The sequence below is a fragment of the Rhinatrema bivittatum genome, chromosome 3, assembly GCF_901001135.1.
Source record: "Rhinatrema bivittatum chromosome 3, aRhiBiv1.1, whole genome shotgun sequence".
NCBI classification, from domain to species: domain Eukaryota; kingdom Metazoa; phylum Chordata; class Amphibia; order Gymnophiona; family Rhinatrematidae; genus Rhinatrema; species Rhinatrema bivittatum.
In genome coordinates this window covers 365,710,527-365,733,221 of record NC_042617.1, presented here as the reverse complement: position 1 = coordinate 365,733,221, position 22,695 = coordinate 365,710,527, and the positions used below count along the sequence as shown (strand labels likewise).

The window sequence follows — 22,695 nt, the reverse complement described above, 5'->3', positions numbered from 1 at the left end:
TTTAACTCCCGATGCATTGGCATAGCATTAGCTTGCTGCATCAAGAGTTTAGAAAATTATTTTAATCTATGCATTAAACTGTACACTAATTTCAAAGGACAGTCTATCCTTTCACGCAGACAATCTACCTCCTAACATCTGGAGTGCCATAAGGATCAGCATTGATGTATTAAGATCTCTATATGTAAGATATTATACGCAGCTGATTATTCCTTGGGGCACTGATGGTTGTTTGCCAGTGAAGCTTTTAGACCAATGTATATCATTTATTAATATAGATGAATGTGTGATAATATGTTTACTTTGAATGTACAAAAATCTAAAATATTATGGATAGGGCAGGATACGAGTTTGTTGCCATGTGTTTATTTGCGGATTAAGAATGTGAACACTCCAATTCTTGTGGAGAAAATTAAGAATTTAGTGTATTTGGATGTCTTTTAACTTTGCAGAATCAGTTAAGGAAAGCAGTTAAAGCTTTTTATTTCAAAATGCTAAGGCCACTACGTTATTAATATTAATGGAAATATTAGAGCAGTAATCCAGGCTTTAGTTTTGAGCAGAAATGACTACTGTAACTATCTTGTGTTACCTATAAAACGGTTTTATGTGCTGTGGAGCAGTGTTTCTTAGCCTAGTCAGAATTTTCAGGATATTCACAATGAATATGCATGAGACAGATTTCCATGCACTACTTCCACTGTATACAAATCTCTCATATGCATATTCATTGTGGATATCCTGAAATCCTGACTGGGTTGAAAAGCAGTGCCATAGAGATTGTTTACAATTCTACAGCGAGGGTTATTATTGGTGTCACTTATAGGGAACATATAAGTCCTTATTTGAAGGCTACCAGTACAACAGAGACTGCTTTTCAAAATTCTCTCTTGTTCATAAGGTTTTACAGTATATGGAGAAGCCCCAAACAGGTTAAATCAGGGGTGCCCAAATCAGTCCTTGGGGGCCCCCCCAGCCACTTCTGGTTTTCAGGATATCTCTAATACATATGCATGAGATTTATTTGCATGCACTACCTCCTTTGTATGCAAATATTTCTCATGCATATTCATAAGGGATATCATAAAAACCTGACTAGGTGGGGGTCTAAGGACTGATTTGAGTACCCTTGGGTTAAATGATTTGTTAATTTCTTTTGTAGCATATCGTGTGTTGCACTCAAGCAAGCAAAATTTACTTGTGGTTCCAAATTTTAAAAATTTATTTTTATTAAAAATATTTATATTCTGCATATTATGAAGATAAATTGCTAAGCAGATTACAAATTTTAAACAGTAAATATAAAATAATAATTAAATTACAATAAAATGTAAGCATATAATAAAACTAATAAAATACATTACAAACATAACAAAAAGTATACATTGCAGGAGAATTATTTTCATATTCAGCTCTGTTTTGTGAAATATAGCCTTATGCCACAAGAATTGTGAAAAGAAAGATTTAAACTTTTGAAAAATGTTAAAAGAGAGACTATTTCAAGTGGCATATTGGTATGCCACTTGAAATGGATTGCATGGCATTCCCAACCTTATTTAGAGCCTCATTCACAATGACTCATCTACCTGACATCCACTCTCCAAATGTAAAAACCTTTAGGGCAACTATGGTCCGCAACCAAAAACCTTCTCAAAATTCCAACCCCAAAATTGGCAAGAAAGAGAGCAATATCAGTCGCTGTGACCAGATTATGGAATAGCATCCCCGAACAGCTACGGATTGGCCCAACTTTAAAGTCTTTCAAAAACAGGCTTGAAAATCTCTCTTTTCGTGTTTGCTTTCAAGTCTGATGATGGGGCCAAATTGAAAATATTTGTTTTACATTGCTTTGATACCTGTCTTTTATATACTCTTGCTGTTATAATGTTACTTTATTGTGAATATACTTTTGCAATCTATGAGCACCTATGTAATTGCAGAATATAAATTTTATATAAATGAAATGGCTAGTGATATACAGGAAGTTTATGATTTTTTTAAAATATGTTTTTATATAAATGTTTTATGTGACATGTTTGTGCTTTAATTATGCATGTACATTGTATAATCCTCATTGAACAAATGTTTGAAAGGAGAAGAACATAAGGTTAGGAAGAAAAAAAAAAGTCCTGCACGTGGAGATCCTACCCCTTCTCAGCAGCCAGTGCATGGAAGACGTTGGGACCCACAACTTCTGCCTGCAAGCTGGCAGTTGTGAAGGGGGGAGGATCAACAAGTGCAGGATTTGCGAGCTCCCTTACTGCCCACCACGATTTTCTCCATCATCACCACTGCCGCAAAAGTGTAAGAGGAACTGAGGAAAGACTTGCTGTACACTGTTGCTTCTACCAGCACTCAAGTACGTTATACTTAAGTGCTTTGCCTGACCTTGGAGTTGCCTGGGGAGGAGATGGCTTTTTAAAGTTAGGCCACTTAAGGGGAGGAGATGATGGAAAGTGAAGGGGACACAGTAGAAAGAGCAAGAGAGAGCATGGGAAAGAGGAATGGAAACAATGGGCAATGTGTGCGTGGACAGGGGAGAAAGAGACACTGGGCCAAAGCATGGAGGGAGAGAGAGGCTGGGCCTGAATTAAGAGAGTCAACCAGAGAAATTGTCCCATTTCTCTACTTCACAGGGGGCCTACTGCTCTCCAAAGCAGGCACAACCTAGTCTGGGGGTTCAGTGGCAGCAGCAGTCATGGAGATAGTCAGACATTACTAATTCACAGGAAATCACTGCAGGACCTAAGGCTAGCAAGCACTCATATGCCTTACTGTGCTCCCACCCCTTTCTCCTGCATGGATTTCCGGTAATCAATCAGATCTGTGTGAATGGAAGAGCCACTGCAGTATGTGTGTGTGTGCCAGCTTTGTGCTATAGCTGCACCTGAAGGTCTCCATGATTGCCACCACCAGGCCCAAGCGCATTAAAAAATGAGGGGTGGGAAGGCTGGAAAGGACCCAAGAAAGGGGCCATGGTGGGTAGGTGGTGAAGGGAAAGAACACAGAAAAGGGCCACAAAGTATGTGTGTGTGTGTGGGGGGGGGAGGGGGGGGAGAAGAGAGAGGACCTGGGATGGTCAATAGGGGGACAGGGACTAGGAGAGAGAAGCTCAACTGCTTGAGATACTTTGGGAGGCTCAAAGACTGGCGAATTAGGTAGGAGGGGGAGAACATAGGAAGAGTTCATGGGAGAAGTATGGAGGAAGAGGAAGAGGATCCAGGGTAGGGGATGCTAAACATAGTAAATGACAGTACAAAAAGACCGTTTTGTTGGCTATAGTGCAATTGGAAAGTATTCAGAACCCTTCACCTTTTCCACATTTTGTTACGTTACAGCCTTATTCTAAAATGGATATTATGCATTTGTCCCCTCTTCAATCATACACACAATACTCTGAAATATTACATTTACATAAGTATTCAGACCCGCTGTAGCCATGTGTCTCAGGACCAATCTCACTGCTGCTTGGTCCTGCTAGAGAAGAGAGCTCACAAGGCCCATCAATAATGTAGCTTTTTGAAGGAAACAAAAGCCTTTTCATTGAATGAGTCTATCCAGGTTCCTATGAACTAAATCTGTTGAGATGAGGCCAAGTTGGACTTGTAGAAGTTAAACAGGAACCCGGAATGCTGGATGGTTGCTTGGACATGGACCAGTCACCAACTAATCGTCCAGGTAAGGGAATACGTAGACTCCCTGCTGACGCAGATAAGCAACTACTACTGCAAGGAATTTGTGAACACTCTTGGGGCCACCAAGAGACCAAAAGGAAGCACCCTCTACTGGTAGTGCATGCACTCCCTTCACCTCAAACCTGAGGAGCTTCCAGCGGGAGGAGTGAATGGGGATGTTTGCACATCCAATCCCCTGACTGAATGAAGAGAATAATCAATTAGAGAGCATTCATCTTGAATCTCTCCTGTACCAACAATTTGTTCAGCACCCCCAAGTCCAGAATAGGTTTAATTCACCTGACTTCTTGGGGCAATCAGAAAATTTGGGGAGAACCCCTGGCCACACTCCTGAGAAGGGACAAGCTCAACTGCCTTCTTTTGCAGAAGCGACTCTACCTCCAGCTGCAGATAGGCAGATTGAGAGGGGTCACAGCTGAAGACTGAAACCCATTGGGTGAGGGTGGTGGAGGAGGGTGAGAAACACACAAATGGCAGCCATACTCCACAATTTTCCAGACCAATTGGTCCTTGGTGACACCAATCCATTTTGGAAGGAAGTCTTGGACCCTTCTCTCCCTGGAAGCGGCAGGCTTCAAGGACACCATAGACTAGATCCAGGTTTCGGCTGTGACTGCTGCTGGACCTTTGGCTGATGCCTTTCCCTCTGCTGACTGCAAGCAAGAACCTGCTGCTGCTGGAGAATAGTTGGAGCTCAAAGAACAGGAAGGATGTCTTTGGAAGAATGGATGCTTGTAAAACTACAGTTGTCAGGCTAGAGCCAGTTGGTTCCCTGCCACTGCTGATAATGACTGTAGGGTAGACTAATACTTCTTAATCAGAGTCACAGTCTCCTTCCCATTATCATGAAAAGAACTGCCCCCAATACAGGGAACATTAGTAGAGGGTCATGCACATCTTCACAAAGGCCACTCACTCTCAAACATGCAAGCCTTCAAGCTCCAATAGAAGTGGCTGAAGTCTTCGCTCTGGTGTCAGAAGCTTCATACACAGAGTGGATCAGATGCTTCTCACTTTCCTCTATATATGAAAGCTTGGCAGAATTATACCTGTTCTGGGTCTGGTGATTCTGTCAAAGGCTTTACCTTCTGCACACATTCAAAGACTGAAATCTGTAATCCAGATAAGCATGGACCCAGGAAGTCCTCTTTTTCAAACATATGGAACATCGTTGGGTCCTTCCCAGGAGGCATGTTAGATTGATCATGAGTGAGTACAGACTCCACCATCAAGTGGTGTACTTTCTAATACACACCAAAGCCTGGGGAGGCCTGTACCCTATATTTTAAGTCTAATTTCTGGACCACTGGAAAAAGCATGATATTGGTATCTGCCACATCATTTGTAGATCTTTGAGGAGTCTATGTACCGGAATAGATCCAGCATCTGCAGAGGCTAAAGAAATTGAAGCAGCCTGATGACAATCCACTTTTTGGTCTTCCTCTTCCTTGACACTAATGGATAGTCTTTACCAGATTATACAAGAAATACGAGCAGCAGAGCAGCTCCTCTGCCAAACCATGGTGGTATGATAAACCACAACCTTGATGATAATGGCAATAGAAGAGCAAACCCCCCTGATTTGACAGGGAAAATTCCAGAAAGAATTCAGAATGCACTGATGCCACTTTTTCCCCTTCTGATTCATAAAGGGACTTCCCTGAAGGAAGTGAACCACCTTCCACTTCAGGCAGAGGACTTACTCCCACCATTGGAAATCCCTGAGGTGACACAGGTTTCCTGGGGACTTTGTGCAGCACTGCTATGTGAAAAAAATTCCTGCGCCATACTGATGGACGGTACTGAAACACTTCTTTCTGTGCTACCATAGGACTTTTATGCTTCGGCAGTGCTTTTACAAAAAGCAATAAGTACTTTCATTGCCATTGCCCGGAATTTAGTTGTTGATTTCTTTTTCAGTAATGTTTCAACATTAAAAATATTTCACAAGAAGTAGTGGTTTCAAGCAGAGTGCATCCCCATGTATCAGGATTACGAAACATGGGCCCATATTGGGGAACACCATTTCATTCATACAGCATTAAGATAAGTTCATTTTAAGTGCATAAATGTAAAAAATGAAAAAAAGACTGATCACAGGCCTATGATTAAGAATAAGGCAAAGAAGGTATTTTGCTAGCTGGGAGTGCTTATTATGATGGCCATATTAGTTAAATAAAAACACCAGGGTGTGAAGGATTTGTGGTGTTTATTTAATATATTAGTTTTATCCACACTGGCAAGCTTTTTCTCAAAATCTCTCTTGGCTTGTCTAACTACTATGCCAATTTGCCAATGCTTATGCTCTTGCCTATTTTCATCATTTGGGCCTGCTTTCCATTTTTTGAATAATGCCCTTTTAGCTTTATCTGCCTCCTTTACCTCATCATTAAATCACTGGCAGATATTTGTTCTTCCTCCGACCTTTTCTAATGCATGGAATACATTTTATTTCGGGCATCTTTTGAAACCCAGTTTCTTGTCTATTATTGCACAGAGAGATGAAGGTAAATCTAACTCAATTTTCACAACTTTAGCAGAAAATCTTGTTTTTTTGAGACTTGTGGAAAAATGAAAACAAAAAATACTAATGAAGAAATTAAAACAAAGAAATAGGTAATAACTCTAAGCAAAGACTTTCAAAGAGCAGCTTCGGAGAGAGAAAGCAAAAATGCATCCTTTAACACAAGCAGAAGGAGACTTGCACTGCTGTGGCTGCACAGAAAACCCTGTGCATGATCAGAAAGCCACACTCTGTTTTTTGAGTTCTAAGACAGCTTTTATGCTCAATATCATTGCATAAGGTCACCCACTTGTGTGTCCAATTATTGTCCTGCTTTTCCACTGAGAAAGTAACTTGCTCAAGGTCACAAGGAGCATCAGTGGGAGAATTGGAATTCCTCTGCTCATACCACTATCCTATCTTGAGATTATTGGATATGATTACCCAAATCACTCTCTCCTGATCGGTGCACATCTACCTCATCTCATATGGTTCTCTTGAATTCCTATACCCCAAATGCATAACTATATACTTATTTGCATAATGTCTTAGTTGCCAAACTCTTGACCACACCTCTTACTTTCTTTGATCATTTTTTGTATTCTTTGGTTCTGTCCACCCTATTATAGACCTCCTTGGTTCTCAGCCTGCTGCTCCAACCACTAGTAGGTGAATTCTCCACTCAGTTCCAAGCATTCCTAGAATGTGTTATAATACTGGTGGAGGTTTTCGAGATTCCTTCAAGATCATTTTGAATATTTTTTTTCTTTGAAAATATTCTAGTAACTGTCAGTGACTGGTAAAGCTGCCACATCAAGAACATTGTAAACAAAAGTCCTTAATTTATCTTCAGAACAGGTAAGCACAGATAATGCCAGTGTCCCTACACTGCTTTGTCAATATGCTTTAATCCTGCTCAGAAGGGCTCTTTCTGGGAGCAAAAGGGTAGTTGAGTCTCTATGCTCATTGTCAGACTGCCAATAATGGAGCAATCGGTGTCAATCTGTGATGTTTTTATTGTTGTGAATACATGTCCACCAGAAACTATACAAATTACTAACATATTTCACACAGGCCACCAAACAGCTTCCAGACTGTAACCAATTTGGTTAGCTTTCAACCAGTAGTCTGGAGATGAAAGGCTGTGGCAATGCTCCAAGCCATTTAATCTTCAACAATCACTGTAAATTCTAAGTCTGTTCTCCAAAGTGCAAGCAGCTTTTTCCAGCTTTGTATCATCCACTGATTTTATAAGGAGAAATTACTGCTTAGCTGATAAATTTCCTTTCCTTTATTTAATAAGGACAGGTGGATCATGCAGCTCTACCAGCAGATGGAGACAGAGTAAAGCTGACATCACGGTACATAAACCCCTGCACAGACATCAGCCTGCCAGTATTCTCTGCAAAAGCCAACTGTGGACAAATTAACAAAGCTTATTAACATATAACCATTCCAGAACTTAGCCAACAGGAAAACACTAAGCTCAGACAATAAGTGTTTTAATACTAGACTAGGGACTGGAGTAACGCTTATCAGTAACCCTTGGAACATGCAGCCACGCAGGAGGACAACAACATAACCATCTGGCAGCCAAGAGTGGGAAGGGAAGGAAATTATCTGGTAAGTTGTAATTTCTCCTCTCTTAGCATACAGATAGGTGAATCCAAAACCAGTGGGATGTACCAAAACTACTCCAGAACAGGGCGGGAAGTGCCTGAGCGCTGATCAACACCACCCATGCAAAGGTTGTGTCCTCCTGGGCCTGCACATCCAGGTGGTAATGAGACTGGTAAAGGTGTGTAAGGAGGACCACATCACAGCGTGGCAAATGTCGATGGGAGACTGCAATCTAACCTTCGCCCATGACACTGCCTGAGCTCTAGTGGAATGAGCCCTAACCTGAGTAGGCAACGGCTACTCAGCATCCTATATATGCGGTTGTGACTATCTCCTTAATCCAGCAGGCTATTGTAGCCCACGATGCCGGCTCGCCCTGTTTGTTCCCATCATGGAGAACAAACAGGTGATCCATCTTCCTGAGAGGTTGAGAAACCTCCAAATACCTCAAGATATGCCTTTTGAATCCAAAAGCCATAGACTATATTCCTCCGCATCTCTTTCCCTGTCCAGAGACGGCAGGGAAATTGATTCAAGTGAAAATCCAAGACCACTTTTGGCAAAAAAAAAAAAAGGAACAGTACGCAGTTGTCTCGCCCCTCGGAGTCACCTTTGTAAACAGCTCCTGGCAAGACAAGGCCTGAAGTTTGGATACTCTACACACAGAGCATATTGCCACAAGAAACACCATTTTCAAGGTCAGTAACCTCAAGGAAAGGCTACGCATTGGTCGAAAAGTGGGGCCTGCCAAATAATCCAAAACTAGATTAAGACTCCACAAAGGAAACCGATAACCTCAAGGGAGGATGAAGCTGCTTCACTCCTTTTAAGAAACGGGACACGGCTGGATTAACCTACAAGGGTCACCATTCACCTGACCTTGGAAACTGGCAAGAGACGCCACCTGTACCTTTAATGAATTAAGTGCCAACTCTGCAAAAATTCCAAAATGAGCGGAATCTTAACCAAACGAGAGGAAACCACTCGAGGTTCACATCAAGCCTCAAAGACTCACCAAACCCGCACATAGGCTAAGGAAGTGGAGACCTTTCTTGCTCAAAGCAAGGTGCAATCACCACAGTAGAATATTCATGGTTCAGCAACCGAGCCCTCTCAAGTGCCATACTGTATAGAGTCGGAACTTCATGAAGAACAGGCCACTGCCATAAGCAGATCCCAGGAGCCTTCGCAAATCTGCATACCACAGTTTTTTGGGCTAATCTGGTGCCACCAGAAACATTCCCGTGTGACTCTTGATCCTCTGAATCATTTTGCCCAACATGGCCATGGGGGAAAGGTATATAATAGCTTGCCCTCTAGCCACTCATGCATGAGGGCATAGATGCCCAAGGACATTTGATCTCTCCTGCGACTGAAGACACAACGAACCTTCGCATTGAGAGAAGTCAACAGCACAAGAACATAAGAAATTGCCATACTGGGTCAGACCAGGAGTCCATCAAGCCCAGCATCCTGTTTCCAACAGTAGGCAATCCAGGCTACAAGTACCTGGTAAGTACCCAAACACAAAGCAGATCCCATGCTTCTGATGTCAGTAATAGCAGCGGCTATTCTCTAAGTCAACTTGATTAATAGCAGTTAACAGACTTCTCCAAGAACTTATCCAAACCTTTTTTAAAGCCAGCTACTCTAATTGCACTAACCACATCCTCTGGCAACAAATTCCAGAGCTTAATTGTGCGTTGAGTGAAAAATAATTTTCTCAGATTAGTTTTAAAATGTGCTACTTGCTAACTTCAGGGTGTGCCCTTACTCCTATTATCTGAAAGAGTAAATAACTGATTCATTTATACCCATTCTAGATCTCTCATTATTTTAAAGACCTCTATCATATCCCCCCTCAGCCATCTCTTCTCCAAGCTGAACAGCCCTAACCTCTTTAGCCTTTCTTCACAGGGGGGGGGGGGGCTGTTCCATCTCCTTTATCATTTTGGTCGCACTTCTCTGTATCTTCTCCATTGCAACTATATCTTTGAGATGCGGAGACCAGAACTGCACACAGTACTCATGGTGCAGTCTCACCATGGAGCGATACAGAGGCATTATGACATTTTCCGTTTTTTTCACCATGCCCTTCCTAATAATTCCTAACATTCTGTTTGCTTTTTTAACTGCCGCAGCACACTGAGCAGAATATATCAATGTATTATCCACTATGACGCCTAGATCTTTTTTCTGGGTGGTAGCTCCTAATATGGAACCTAGCATTGCATAACTACAGCATGGATTATTTTTCCCTATATGCATCACTTCTCCATATGAAATTTTCATCTGCCATTTGGATTCCCAATCTTCCAGTCTTGCAAGGTCTTCCTGCAATTTATCACAATCCGCTTGTGATTTAACTACTCTGAATAATTTTGTATCATATGCAAATTTGATTACCTCACTTGTCATATTCCTTTCCAGATCATTTATATATATATATTGAAAAGCACTGGTCCAAGTACAGATCCCTGAGGCACTCCACTGTTTACCCTTTTCCACTGAGAAAATTGACCATTTAATCCTACTCTCTGTCTCCTGTCTTTTAACCAGTTTGTAATCCATGAAAGGACATCTCCACCTATCCCATGACATTTTAGTTTTCTTAGAAGCCTCTCATGAGGGACTTTGACAAACACCTTCTGAAAATCCAAATACACTGCATCTCCTGGTTCATCTTTATCCACATGTCTATTAACCACTTGAAAATAAAGCAAGCAGATTTGGGAGGAAAGACCTGCCTTAGGTAAATCCATGCTGACTGTAATCCATTAAACCATTTCTTTCTATATGCTCTGTGATTTTGATCTTTAAAATAGTTTCCACTATTTTTCCCGGCACTGAAGTCAGGCTCAAGGCAGGCCTCTGGGCAGGCACAAGTTGTGCACACCGGCATGCTGCCGGCACACAATCTTCCGACAAAGCGGCAATGGCCTCTGGCCCTGCCCCCGGACCGCTCCTTTTGTAAAGCCCCAGGTCTTACACTTGTCCCGGGGCTCTAGGCCCAGCGCGCTTAACCTTTTTAAAATCCGGCCCATTTGGTCTAAGCGACTTACACCTATAATATTCACAAAATAAAATTATAAAATACAGTTAAAGCAGAAGAAGAAAGGAGCGATTCCACAGGACACGAGATGTGCAGATGTCACTCTTAACAGCAAGAATACAGACTAAGCTGCTAACTACAGATCAGCTGGTGACCTCTGAGGTGGATTAATTTAGAAGTCACTACTAGAGGAAAAGATAGTAGAATATATTTATGGATGTTTGTTTTCAGTTTTTATTGTTTCCAGGAATTTATCAGTGTTTATTACAACAACAAAAAAATGAGTCCTTTTTTTACATTGATTTTTCCTATTTTTGTTCTTATTTTAATAGACACTGAAAAATTCCTGAAAAAATAAAAACTGAAAATAAAGGTCTCTAAACATCTTAAATTCAAAAGATTACAGGATCCAACATGGCATGATTTAACCAGTGTAAACTCATGTCAAAGACATCTGATCAAATTCTTTAACTGGTGACAAAATCAAATAAAGTCCAAGTGCTGGATGTAGTATACTTAGATCTTAGTATAGCTTCTGACACAGTAAATTCATAAATCAAATGGCAATTTACAGGTGCATCCTACGGTGGTAAACTAGTTTAGGAGCTGGTTGACACAACAGAGGGCAATGGTCAATGGAGTTTATATGAAGCGGGAGGGAGGGGGCATAACTGGTAGAATGCAGAGATCTGTCCTGTGGCCAGTTTTGTTCAATAATTTTATAGTGTTATTGCAGAGAGGTTGGTAAGGAAAGCTGGTCTTTTTGCAGATGATACAAAGATCTATAACAGGGTGGAAAGAACCAGAGCATACAAAAAACGATCAAGGCGTGGTCAGCAAATTGGAATCTAAGACATAATGCAAATAAATATACATTTATGCATTTGAGGTGCATAAATTCAAAAGAATACAAGATGAGGTAGATGTGCACTGATCAGGAGACAGTGACTGGGGTGAACATATCCAATAATCTCAAGGTAGCAATATAGTGCTATAGGGTAGTGGTAAGAGCCAGAAGAATGCTAGGATGCATGGGGAGAGACAATTCCAGTAGAAAAAGTAAACATGTCTCTGTACATGACATTGGTGAGACCTCATCTGGAGTATTGTGGGCAAGTCTGTAGATCATAAATTCAATATAACAGACAGAGCAGGGGCAATCCAGAGACAGGCTACCATAGGCGAGGCCCTATCAAATGAGATTTAAGGACCTAGATATCTATCACTTGGAATAGCAGAAGGAGTGGGGAAATAAGATGGAGACATTCAAATATCTCTGAGATATAAATAAAGCACAACAGTGGTTCCCAAATCTGTCCTGGGGGACTTCTAGCCAATCGGGTTTTCAGGATACTCACAATGAATATGCATGAGAAATCTGTGCAATGTGGAGTAGACTCACGAATAATGTAAGTTTACAAATGTTATGATGACTGGCATATTCTCCCAGTGGAAGCCAAAATTGCAACAGAAGTCAAGAAAGCATGGGAAAGCACAGAAGATCCTTGCTTGCAAAGAAATGAGGGTAAAGTCTCAAATTCAGTATGTTCTATAGTTACTGCCTCATGGATGGGCAGACTAGATGGGCCTTGCAATCTTCATCTGCCATCACTCTATGCATTTCTAGGTAATGGTCCCCGTATCAACCTATGTGACATGCCACTTGATACGTCCTTCCAAGCTGGTAGTGAACCACAGATTAATGTCAGACTACAAACTTCCAGCCATTTATACATCCACCTTTCATTTATACATCCACCCTTTCCCTCACCCTCCTCCTCTCTCCCACACCCTTCTACCTACACTAGGCTGTTTTCTCACCGACCCACTTTCCTGAATATCTGAATTTCTCAGCTCCTCACGGCTGTTTTACACTTTCTCAGGATAACCTATTAGTTTAAGGTTATTGTTTTTTGCTAGTATCATGTCCCCTTCATCTAAATTGCTCTCTTTAAGATATATTTATTATTATATTTGTCCAAGAAACCCTCTTTCATTCTCCGATATTATATACTTATATATCCCTTGTATATTGTTTCATAGAGCTTGTTACGTAGACCTTTGTATATTGTTTCCTAGAGCTTTAATTTCACATATCTCTTGTATATTTGTTTTTCCACTGTACTTTTACTGTTCGATGTAAGGGCTATGCCCACAAGTTATTAGTTGTATGTAAACAGATACGATGTGCAAACGGCTATCGGTATATAAGAAACTCCAAATAAATAAATAAATAAAAATAAAGGCTAAATAATATTTTCCAGTTTAATGAATATAGCAACTCTGGTATTAGATATGGAAAGGGATGGTCTTCTAAAACCTCTCTTTTACAATAGATAAGTTTCCTTGTTTAATATGAAAGTATGAATGTTTCCTGATGTGGCGAAGACAAGAGGAAATGATTTCTAATGATGATACCTGGAGTCCTAGAGATAGGGGTATCATTTTGATTGAACTTTCCCTATAAATGCATGGTGAAATTCAGAGGAGTAAAAGTATATGTTTGATTTATTTCAACTTGCTAAGTTCATTAGTGATAGAGAAGCCCAGATGGATCTATCCGACTCCCCCCTGCCTGAGGACAACCTCCTCTCCCGGAGATTGAGTCATGCTTAAATAATAAAGAATGATCCTGTCTATGCTCGGTTTAATGCTTGATTTACTCTATGCATATTGATTTTTCTTCTAGAATTGGGTTTTGGCTGCCCTTCTAAATTGTGGATTGATGGGGTACCAGAGGGCATTTGTTTTTTTCTTCCTTATTCTTTTGATAACTGATCTTTTTTTTCCCCCTCTGTATTGTTCTCAACAAAAGCTTTCTTGAATTTAAGCTTTGAAAATGTTATAAATAAAAAATAATTAGCAGCATATCCCGTGAGAGTCACAAGCTTCACTGAAGTTGAACCTGAATTGACCTATTGATGAGGTAAAAATTGGTAAATGTGCTGCTTTGCATGTTTGATAGTCCCAAACATACAGAAAACAATTTCCAAAACAATTTACACAGAAAGAAAGAAAAAAAAAAAAGCTGTTTACCCTTATCTATCAGTTTTCTAAAAATTCCCCATCCCCAACGTAGCTATAAATCCGCACACTGTGGATCAACAAGTGGACTTTTAGCTACATTCAGAGGAAGCAGTCCTGGGGGCATTTTTAGGTCTGACCAAGGAAACAGGCATAGATTGCATTTTCAACTCTACACATGACCTTTCATGAAAAAAATACCGGCAGAAAAAAAACAACAGATGCAAATGTCAGCAGGTATACCATACTCTGAGGCAGGTTTGAAAGGGAAAGTACACATATGGCAATTGGTGCAACGTCCTTGCTCTTAAAGGCACCATGGCCGGTATCCCGATGCAGACAATTTGAAAATTGTCCCCTGATTGAAGCAGAGATAGAATGCAAAATGTGCCCTACTCTTTGGCTAATTATAATACAGAAATCCCATCTACTACCCTAAATAATATTTCTAAGCTGAGATGAAGAAACCTCACTTGATTATCAAGCTATTGTGCTTTTGCAGGTTATTTACAATTATCGCCTCTCCTTCTGTTTCATTCTGGATGCAAACTTTCCTAAAGCAAATGCTGCCACATTTTGATATTCGTGTTGAATCTCAAATAAAACTATGGAAAAATGTTTGAAAAATCTGAATGTTTTTACACCAACCTCTCAGAAGGGTTATAAGGGAAACCAGGCGGTGCTCCTGAAATAGCTGCTCTAATTTATACTGCAGGTAGTAGTCTGTGTACTCCTCCAGCGTGTTTTTGAATAGGATTCGTCCACCCATCAGGAGGTGATGGAGCCAGTCAGGGATCCGGAAAGCCACGCGGCCTGCAAATATCCCCCCAAAATGTGTGTTAGACACGGCTCTGTAAAATTATTACAATTGCTTTTGTTTACATTTGCTTCTTGTTTCAGCAGCAACCACAGTGTTATAACAGATCAGGCAGAAAATGAGGCAGCTTGGCAGAAAGCCACTGAACATCCAAAAGGCAAAATAGAGTATGTCAATCAATACAAAGGTTTCTCATTAGTGCATCTAGAGAAGATTCCAAAACACACCTATTTCTAATCGTTAATTTGAGAAAACTCCAATACAGACTGTATATCACTCGTCAGAGCTGCCTCAGGGGAGATAACATTGAAAACATCAAGCAGGCTGTTAGAAATGTATGTTTTTGGAACTCTCTCTAGAAGCACTGATAAGAATGTTTTATTGGTCCAAGTTAAGAGAATTAATGTATTTATTTTATTTGATTTATATTCTAGTTTTCAGGCACTTCAAAGCAGATCACACTCAGATAGTGTAGGTATTTCCCTTCTCCCAGAGGGCTTACAATCTAACAAGTCGATGAAGTAGTCTGGGCATTAAGAAAGTGGTGCACTGGATTTCAGCATGCATTTTTAACACCTAGATTACATTTTTTTTTTAAACTCCCAATGCAATAAGCTAATGATATGCAAATGTGTTGGGAATTTAAAAAAAAAAAAAAAAAAAAAAAGGCATTTAGATCAAAATGTGCATTTGGCACACTCAGAAATAGGGGGGCTGCATCCATGACATGTCGAACAGCACTGTTAGCTGCCACCACCACTTACCCGGATAAGTGGCAGCCGCCATTATGCAACCAGATACGTTTATATTTGTCCAGATTAGTGGTGGAGAAGTGGAAAAGATACATTAAAAAAATAAATAAATAAATTAGGTGCGGGCAGAAAAAAGGTGGAAACCTAATTCCAACTCTGAGCCGGAGTTAAGTTTCCATTGCTAAGAAAGTGTGTGTTTGGCCAGCACAGCTCTCTGCATTGGGGAGCACTATTTAATGCCCTCATCTGCGTTAGATTTCCATGTGAGGGTGTTAATCAGTACTCCCCGTTTTACTCCAGCGTATTTTCCACGGGTGAAACTCCTTATTGCATCCCAAGTGTTGGTAAAACTGTGCGTTGGGCTGCAAGTTTGTACCAGAGGCAATGGAGGTTGAAGTGACTTGCCCAAGGTAACAAGGCATTAGCAGCGGGATATGAACCCTGGCTCACAGCCTGCTGCTCTAACTACTAGGCTAGATGAATTATTCTGTTTTCATTACATTTTGATAAACTGTGTTTGAACAAAAAAAGGTTTTCTAACTGATCAAGCAACAATGCTTATGGCATTCAAACAAGGATAAGTTAACTCCAGTGTCTGGAAAATGTTATCATACAAAGGCATGACAATCCATCAAGCAACATACAGAAGCAGAAGACAAATTACTTTTACAAAAATCAAATTTTTCTGTTAAAGAATGCCTTATCCAGAGAAATATATTAGGAAGAAACCAAAAATTCAACTCTCCTCCCTAAAAACAAGACAAAGAATTCCCAGCACCTCCCCTCAAAACAACTTAACAAGGACTCATATTTTATACAGAATAAGCAGAGTATATAATCTAACTTATAATCCATTGTGCAGAAATCTGAAGGATTTAAAATAAATAAATGTGGGGATCAAATGTTTCAAAAAAAAAAAAAAAAAAAAAAAAAAAAAAGAGTTGGATTGTTTAATACAGAATTTGCGCCTGACTTGTATTCTAAAACAAATTTAGCAGGTCAGAGGTCCATCCAAAGTGGTTTGTCTGGATAACTTGAGTTTTATTTATTTATTTATATTAAAGCACTTATTGCCCGCCCTTCCCACATTCAGAACGGGGTACAATATGAGAAATATACAGACAGTAGAGAGGGAGGCAGGCAATGCAAAATCTTAGGGAGGAAGAAAAAGGACAAGCCGAGTTAGCCGAACAAACCCTGAAGGTTAAATATGTGGCCTGTTCAACCAGATACATTTCATCTGGATAAGCTGGAGGCAGAGCCGATGTAGCCGGAAAACTTATCCAGTTAACTTCCATATTCAGAGTGAGCCAAATACGTTTTTCAGCTAAGTCTGGATGTGCTTTAGCCCAGGCAGAGTTAAAGTTGCCCGGGAATGTGAACCCGAATAACTTTACCTTAAGCAGTTATATTCGAAACATGGCTGGTTAAGAGGCATAAAAAAAATACAACAGAAGGGGGCCTTCCAGCCTGATCTAGCCACCCCCTCTAACAAACTGTAACTAATATCAGGCCCAGCGCCCAAACCCCCCACCTTCACAAGATTGTAAAAAAATGTTGTGGGCCTACTGGTCCAAGGATCCTCCCCACATTCCCCAATTCGGAAAAAAGTGATGGCCAAGCCCCGCTGCTCATGGCTACCCCTCCAAACCCCCAGGCTGCTGGATGTGGTAGAACTGTAGTGCTCCCAGCAGTGTCCAGTGCTGGGCACTGGAGGCTTTTGGTGGGGAGGGTGCAGCCGGGAGTGGCTATGGGCAGGGCCCCTGGAGGCCAAATTTATTTGCTGAATTGGTAGGGGGAAGGCTCCTTGGGCCAAGAGTACCGATTTTTTGGAATCTTTTTTGGTGGGGGGAGAGGGAATTGGATGCTTGGCCTGACAGTTACAATTTGTTGGGGGAGGGGGGGCGGAGAATGAGGCCTGCAAACCTTTTTTAAAATATTTTTTCTGCCCCTTACTCACATGTTTCAATATATCTGGTTAAGGTAAAGTTATCCAGGTATTCCTCTCCGGGTATATTCAAACAAAGCCGATTAGGTTTGAAAAGTATTCAGGAAATATTACCTTAATGCCCCTTCAAGTAAGTTCAGCGAGAGGTTTATACTTCTGATTAGCCACAATAATTTATCCAGCTAACTTATCCAGTAAGTTGTCTGTTAGCTGCTTTTCTGAATATTTGCCTTTCAGAGATTTCAAATGCCCCAGCATCAAATTTATCAGTACACGTCTATCAATTTGCTTCTCACAACTGAACAGGCCCTAGAAATATCTCAAAAACCACCACCCAACAAATTTCAGGGATAGAAAATATAAAGAGTACCAACAACGAAAACAGAACCAAGCATATCCAAAATACTAATCAGTCAGCACCAGAATGAAAAGCCTATTTAGTCAATCCAAATTCTCTTTACATATGACCCAGGGACAAACGATTATTCAGACACAAAATTGAACATTAAGGGTTAGTCCAATGGCTTAGGTGGCAAGTTCTGTGCACTGCAGTGGAAGGTCCCTGGTTTGATCCCCGAGTTAGGTCTTCTACTGCCCAGGTCATCTAGGGATGCTGTGAGGGCAGCGTTCATAGTGCACATGGGAAAGCGAATCATGGTCGCAGCTTAAGGGCAACACCTAGTGGCCGGACTGAGGGCCCATGTACTAAGAGGCTCATGTACAAACCCAAGGGATTTCCCGCATGTTAGTGGACTCTCCCAGTGTAGTTTTTTCTGTGGATCCAAATGAGCTCTGAAGAAAAACAGTACATGAAAACTGGCTGAGACAATCAGCAAAAGAGATAGCTACACTTCCATCAAGGTGCAAAAAACATGGGATGCAAAAATGTTTTTGTGCACCTTTTTCTCAAAATTAAGCTGCTTTGCATACTGTTGGATCACAGGAGCTCAATTTTGAAATTAAATAAATGTATGCACATAGCAGATTATGCACATAAGATTATTATTGTGATTGGCAAATTTTGCAAAACTATGTACAAATGGGGCTTTGCATGCTAAAATGCACAAAAACCCTGGAATTTCAGGGTTTCTGTGTGTTTTTCCATGCAAAGCCCCATTTGCTGAAGTTTCCACAATTTAGTGCATTGCTTTCTAGGTATGGCGGGGTAGGGAATATTAAAAAATAGAGCTGAGATTCCCAAACTAGGGTCGGGAGACCAAATGAGGCCACAGAACCTTCAGCTGGGGTCACAAGTGCCTCATATGGCAGTGTTCTTTGGATCCTGCAGCAAAAGCATTAGTAATGCAAGTCAGTATGGGGCCTGTGAGCCAGCACACACACACACACACAGGCCCTGTAGTGCCAGTGCCCTTGCATGAGTTTCTGTAGTAACAGGAAGCACTGCATGAGGATAGATTGGGGCTATTGCAGGGCCTGCGAGCTTGTATTAGTTCACAGGCCCCATGCTAATTTGTATTAATAATGCGGTTGTCGCTTGCAGATCATCATCTGGCTTGGGTCCAGCTATAAGGGGAGGGGAGGGGAAGGGCTGAGTGTACATGGGCCAGCTGAGATTGCCACTGCCTCCTCTCTCCTCACCAAACCTACCTAAGATAAAAATAGTTGCTCCTGTCAACCTCACTAGTTTTCATCCACCTTGGCCCGGGGCCTAAAGGAAAATGTTGCTGCTCACCCTAGCCAGGGTTCTGGTTGGAGGAGGAACTGTTTGAAGAGAAGGATAAAATGCAAGAGAGGTTTGATTATTGGATCAGGTATAGAGGGACTGGCTGCAGAGAATGAGAGAGGGGGAATGAAGATGATCAACTAGGAGATAGAGAGGAACTGGGGGTGCAGAGGGGATCGGCTGTAATGGATGTGAGAGAAGGGTTGGCAGCAGTAAGGCTGGGAATTGAGAGACAGGTGTGGAGATGATAGCAAGGAGGCAATGGGGTGAGAGGGAAGGGATGACAAACGATCAGCTGAGGATTATAAGAAGGGCTTGGAGTGAGAGAATCAGCTGAAGGGGGGACGGGTGATGTAAAAGGGCATTGGCAGGAAGGGCAGAGTTTGAAAGAGGAAGTCCTCCGGAGGGGATGCAATGTTGAGAGAAAGTACTGACTGGAGAGGATGAAGCTTGGGAGAGAGGATCACTGGTGTGGGAAGGGTGAGAGTGGAGGAGTAGGGCACCCTGCTAATTTGTTTTTTTGCCATCCTCTGGGTTTCATAATTTAAGTCCTAAAATAGGGTCAACACAGGTTAAAAGTTTGGGAAGCCCTGAAATAGAGGGAAATCCTTGGTAGTTTGTGCATGAAGGCTTATGGCATCGAATCAGTGCCCTGGTTCTGATTGAGCTGAACATACAAAGGAGCAGGAAGAACTTCCCTGGGTCAAAACAAAATTAAATATTAAAAAAGTAACACTGTACCTCACCCAGGAACAGGCAGAATAATCAAATGGAAACCTACATACATACTAACACATTATAAAAATTCATAATAAAGAGCAATCTAGCTCCATTACCACCCTAGAGAGAAAAACAGAATTTTAACTCTCCTCCTCCCCACAGTAAAATGAAGTTTCCTTGTAGGAGTGAGTCACAGAAAGCACTAGATGGTAATGTCTGTGGTTGAAGCTGTGTTTTTACCCACAAGGGCATGCCACAAAGCTGAAACACTGTTGTGGAATTTGTTTTATTTAGATGTTGTGGTCTTGCTTCTAATGTTATATTTTTACACAATTCTTTAATGAATTCCCTTTCCTCTGCGAAGGTTGTCTACTTTCTAGAATATAAATCTGTAAAATACCAAACAGTTGTGCAGAATAATATTTACATTTTTAACCACTGTTGAAAGGGTTTCACGATAGTCCTTCAGTTGGGCCACCGCCTCTTTAATCTGGTCACTGAAAAGATTCTCCCCTGTACAGGGCAGATCTGCCAAACGGTCCTGCACCTCAGGGCACAGGTTGGAGGTGTGCAGCCAAGCCATGCCATGCACCCCAATGCCCACTGCAGCAACTCTCATAGCTTTCGCAAACACACTGCACGCAGAGCAGACCTTATGTTTATCAGAGTCCAGGCCCTGCTGAACTATTTTCTGGAAGACCTCCTGAAATTGTTGCGGGAGGCGTTCCCCCCCAACTCTTGGGCTTGTTTCCAGAGGTTTTTGGAGTACTGCCCCATACAGAGTTGATAGCAAGCAATCCTGGCTGCTAACATTGAGCCCTAGAACACCCGGTCTCCAAGAGCGTCCAGAGCTCTGTGCTCACAGCCTGGGAAGGCAGAGGCATGAGTCCAAAGTCTCTTTGCCTTCTTTAGGGTCGATTCCACCACCACTGACTGGTGAGGAAGCTGACTGTGTTCAAACCCGGTGGTGGGCTGGACCAGTTAGACCGTGTCTGTCTTCTGGTTCACAGGAGGAATGGAAATGGGATGTTCCCAGAGTCGAATGACTAGCTCCTTAAAGATGCTCCTCCACTTCCTTAGGAGTATCAAGAAACTGCAGGATCTCCATCTTGTGACGAGAATCCTGTTCTGTTAATAGCTGGAAAGGCACCAATTCTGCCATGGCTTTAAACCCAGCAAAAGAAAAATCCTCTGGGGGGGATTTCCTCCTCTCCTCCGATGGAGAGAATTCAGAAGGCAAGTCCTCCGATTCCTCTGTAGAGGAAAAAGATGAGTTTCCTTCCCACGGATCATAGGGGGCTTCCCCTTCGCTTTGAATGTCCGAAGACGTGGGGTGGAGCTCCCACCTGAGCCCTAAGCCTCGAGCCAGAGGGCTGCAGGGGCACTGGTGGAACTGAAGACGGTACCGAGGACACCGGTGGGATCCTGGGCTGCATGGGCACAGATGGATTTGCCGGCGACAGGAGCACAGAGGGCATCGGCCCCGATGGCCCTGGGAGTGCCAGAGGTTGCTGAGGCACCGTCGACCCTGATGGACCTTCCTCGTCCAAGAAGTCGCTCACTGAAATGGGGACCGGTGGTGGCAGCACTGATGCTCTCCTCGACAGCAAAGGGGTTCAGGGCATCGGAGCTGGCTGCGTCAGTAAGACACCGAGCAGCAGGTCCAGCCACTCCAAGAGAGGCACTTACACCAATGGAGTCAGCTCTTGCGGCGGTGGCAGTTCCAGAAGAACCAGAGACTTAATGCCCTGCAGGGCCTGGCCGACCACTAACTGCACGCACCTCTCTAATTCCTCCTCAAAAGCTGCAGAGGACAGGATGGCTTGAGGAGGCAGCAACAGCAGAATCGGATCAACCCGGAGTCATGGGGTGGAACCGAACCTTCCACTGGTATCTGTGGAAACCGCCAAGAGTCCTTGGGAGGACTTGAGGGTATCACCTCCTCCAAACGAGACCGCTTCGGGGAGGCACCAACGCAGTCGATGCTTTCCCATGGTCTGACTTCGAAGAGGATGATTGATATCTGTGTTTCCTAGACTTTTCTTGGTGCTCACCTCGGTCCTTCTCCGGGATCAATGGCGACAGAGAGGAACCCAACTTGGATTGCGAGGATATCGAACTCACCTGGTCCCCTGCCCCTACCTCAGGATCGAGGATCAGCAACAAAGAGGACACCGAGGGGAGCTGATGCTGAGACTCCCTTCTGCAATGTAAAAGTCCCGGACGCCAATGACAAATCCAATTTTCCGGTGCCAGCTTTTCCATTTTGTCTAGGCACACCCGACAGCCCTTAGGGGTCATCTGGGCACACGGATATCATGCGAAGTCCCCAGGCAGAGGACAAAGACCTTATGAGGGTCTATGATGGACATGGTCCGGGGGCACTGAGGGCAGCAGTGAAAGCCAGACGCCATGTCGAAAAGAACGCGGTGCGCGGTCGATGGCCGGCGGCCACAGGGAGACAACACAGGTGGTAATCGACCACAAAATATCACAAAACTTACTGAAAACAATGAGCAAAAAACGCTGAAAACGCAAATGGACATGTTGCAATGTGGGAAGGAAGAAAAAGTATGATTTCTCACAGAAAATGCACGAGCTCCACAGCCGTGATGTTTCAGCTTCGCGGAAAAAAAAAAGACTGAAGAGGGAACCCGCGAGGACGCGTGGTTAACGACATGCTGGGCATCTCAGTGTGTCAAAATTTCTAGAAACTTTGACAAAAGATTTCTGTGCCGGGCTCCATCTGATGATGTCACCCATGTGTGAGGACTACCATCCTGCTTGTCCTTGGAGAATCCCAGTTTTCAAGTGCCTTCAGAATGTGGATTCTTAGTTATGCGCCTATGTTGCCTATACCTAAATCTGGCCCTACATCCA

General features: G+C 42.4%; 1 protein-coding gene across 4 annotated transcripts in view; it reads right to left on the bottom strand.

The window, feature by feature from the left end:
• Positions 1-22,695, bottom strand: part of SNX14 (sorting nexin 14) — a 271,117-nt gene that overhangs the window by 25,819 nt on the left and 222,603 nt on the right. For all 4 annotated transcript variants that reach the window (XM_029595485.1, XM_029595488.1, XM_029595486.1 and 1 more), the window contains one exon: positions 14,543-14,707. In XM_029595485.1, the coding sequence (XP_029451345.1) occupies positions 14,543-14,707 (165 nt within the window). The remainder of the gene's footprint in view (positions 1-14,542; positions 14,708-22,695) is intronic.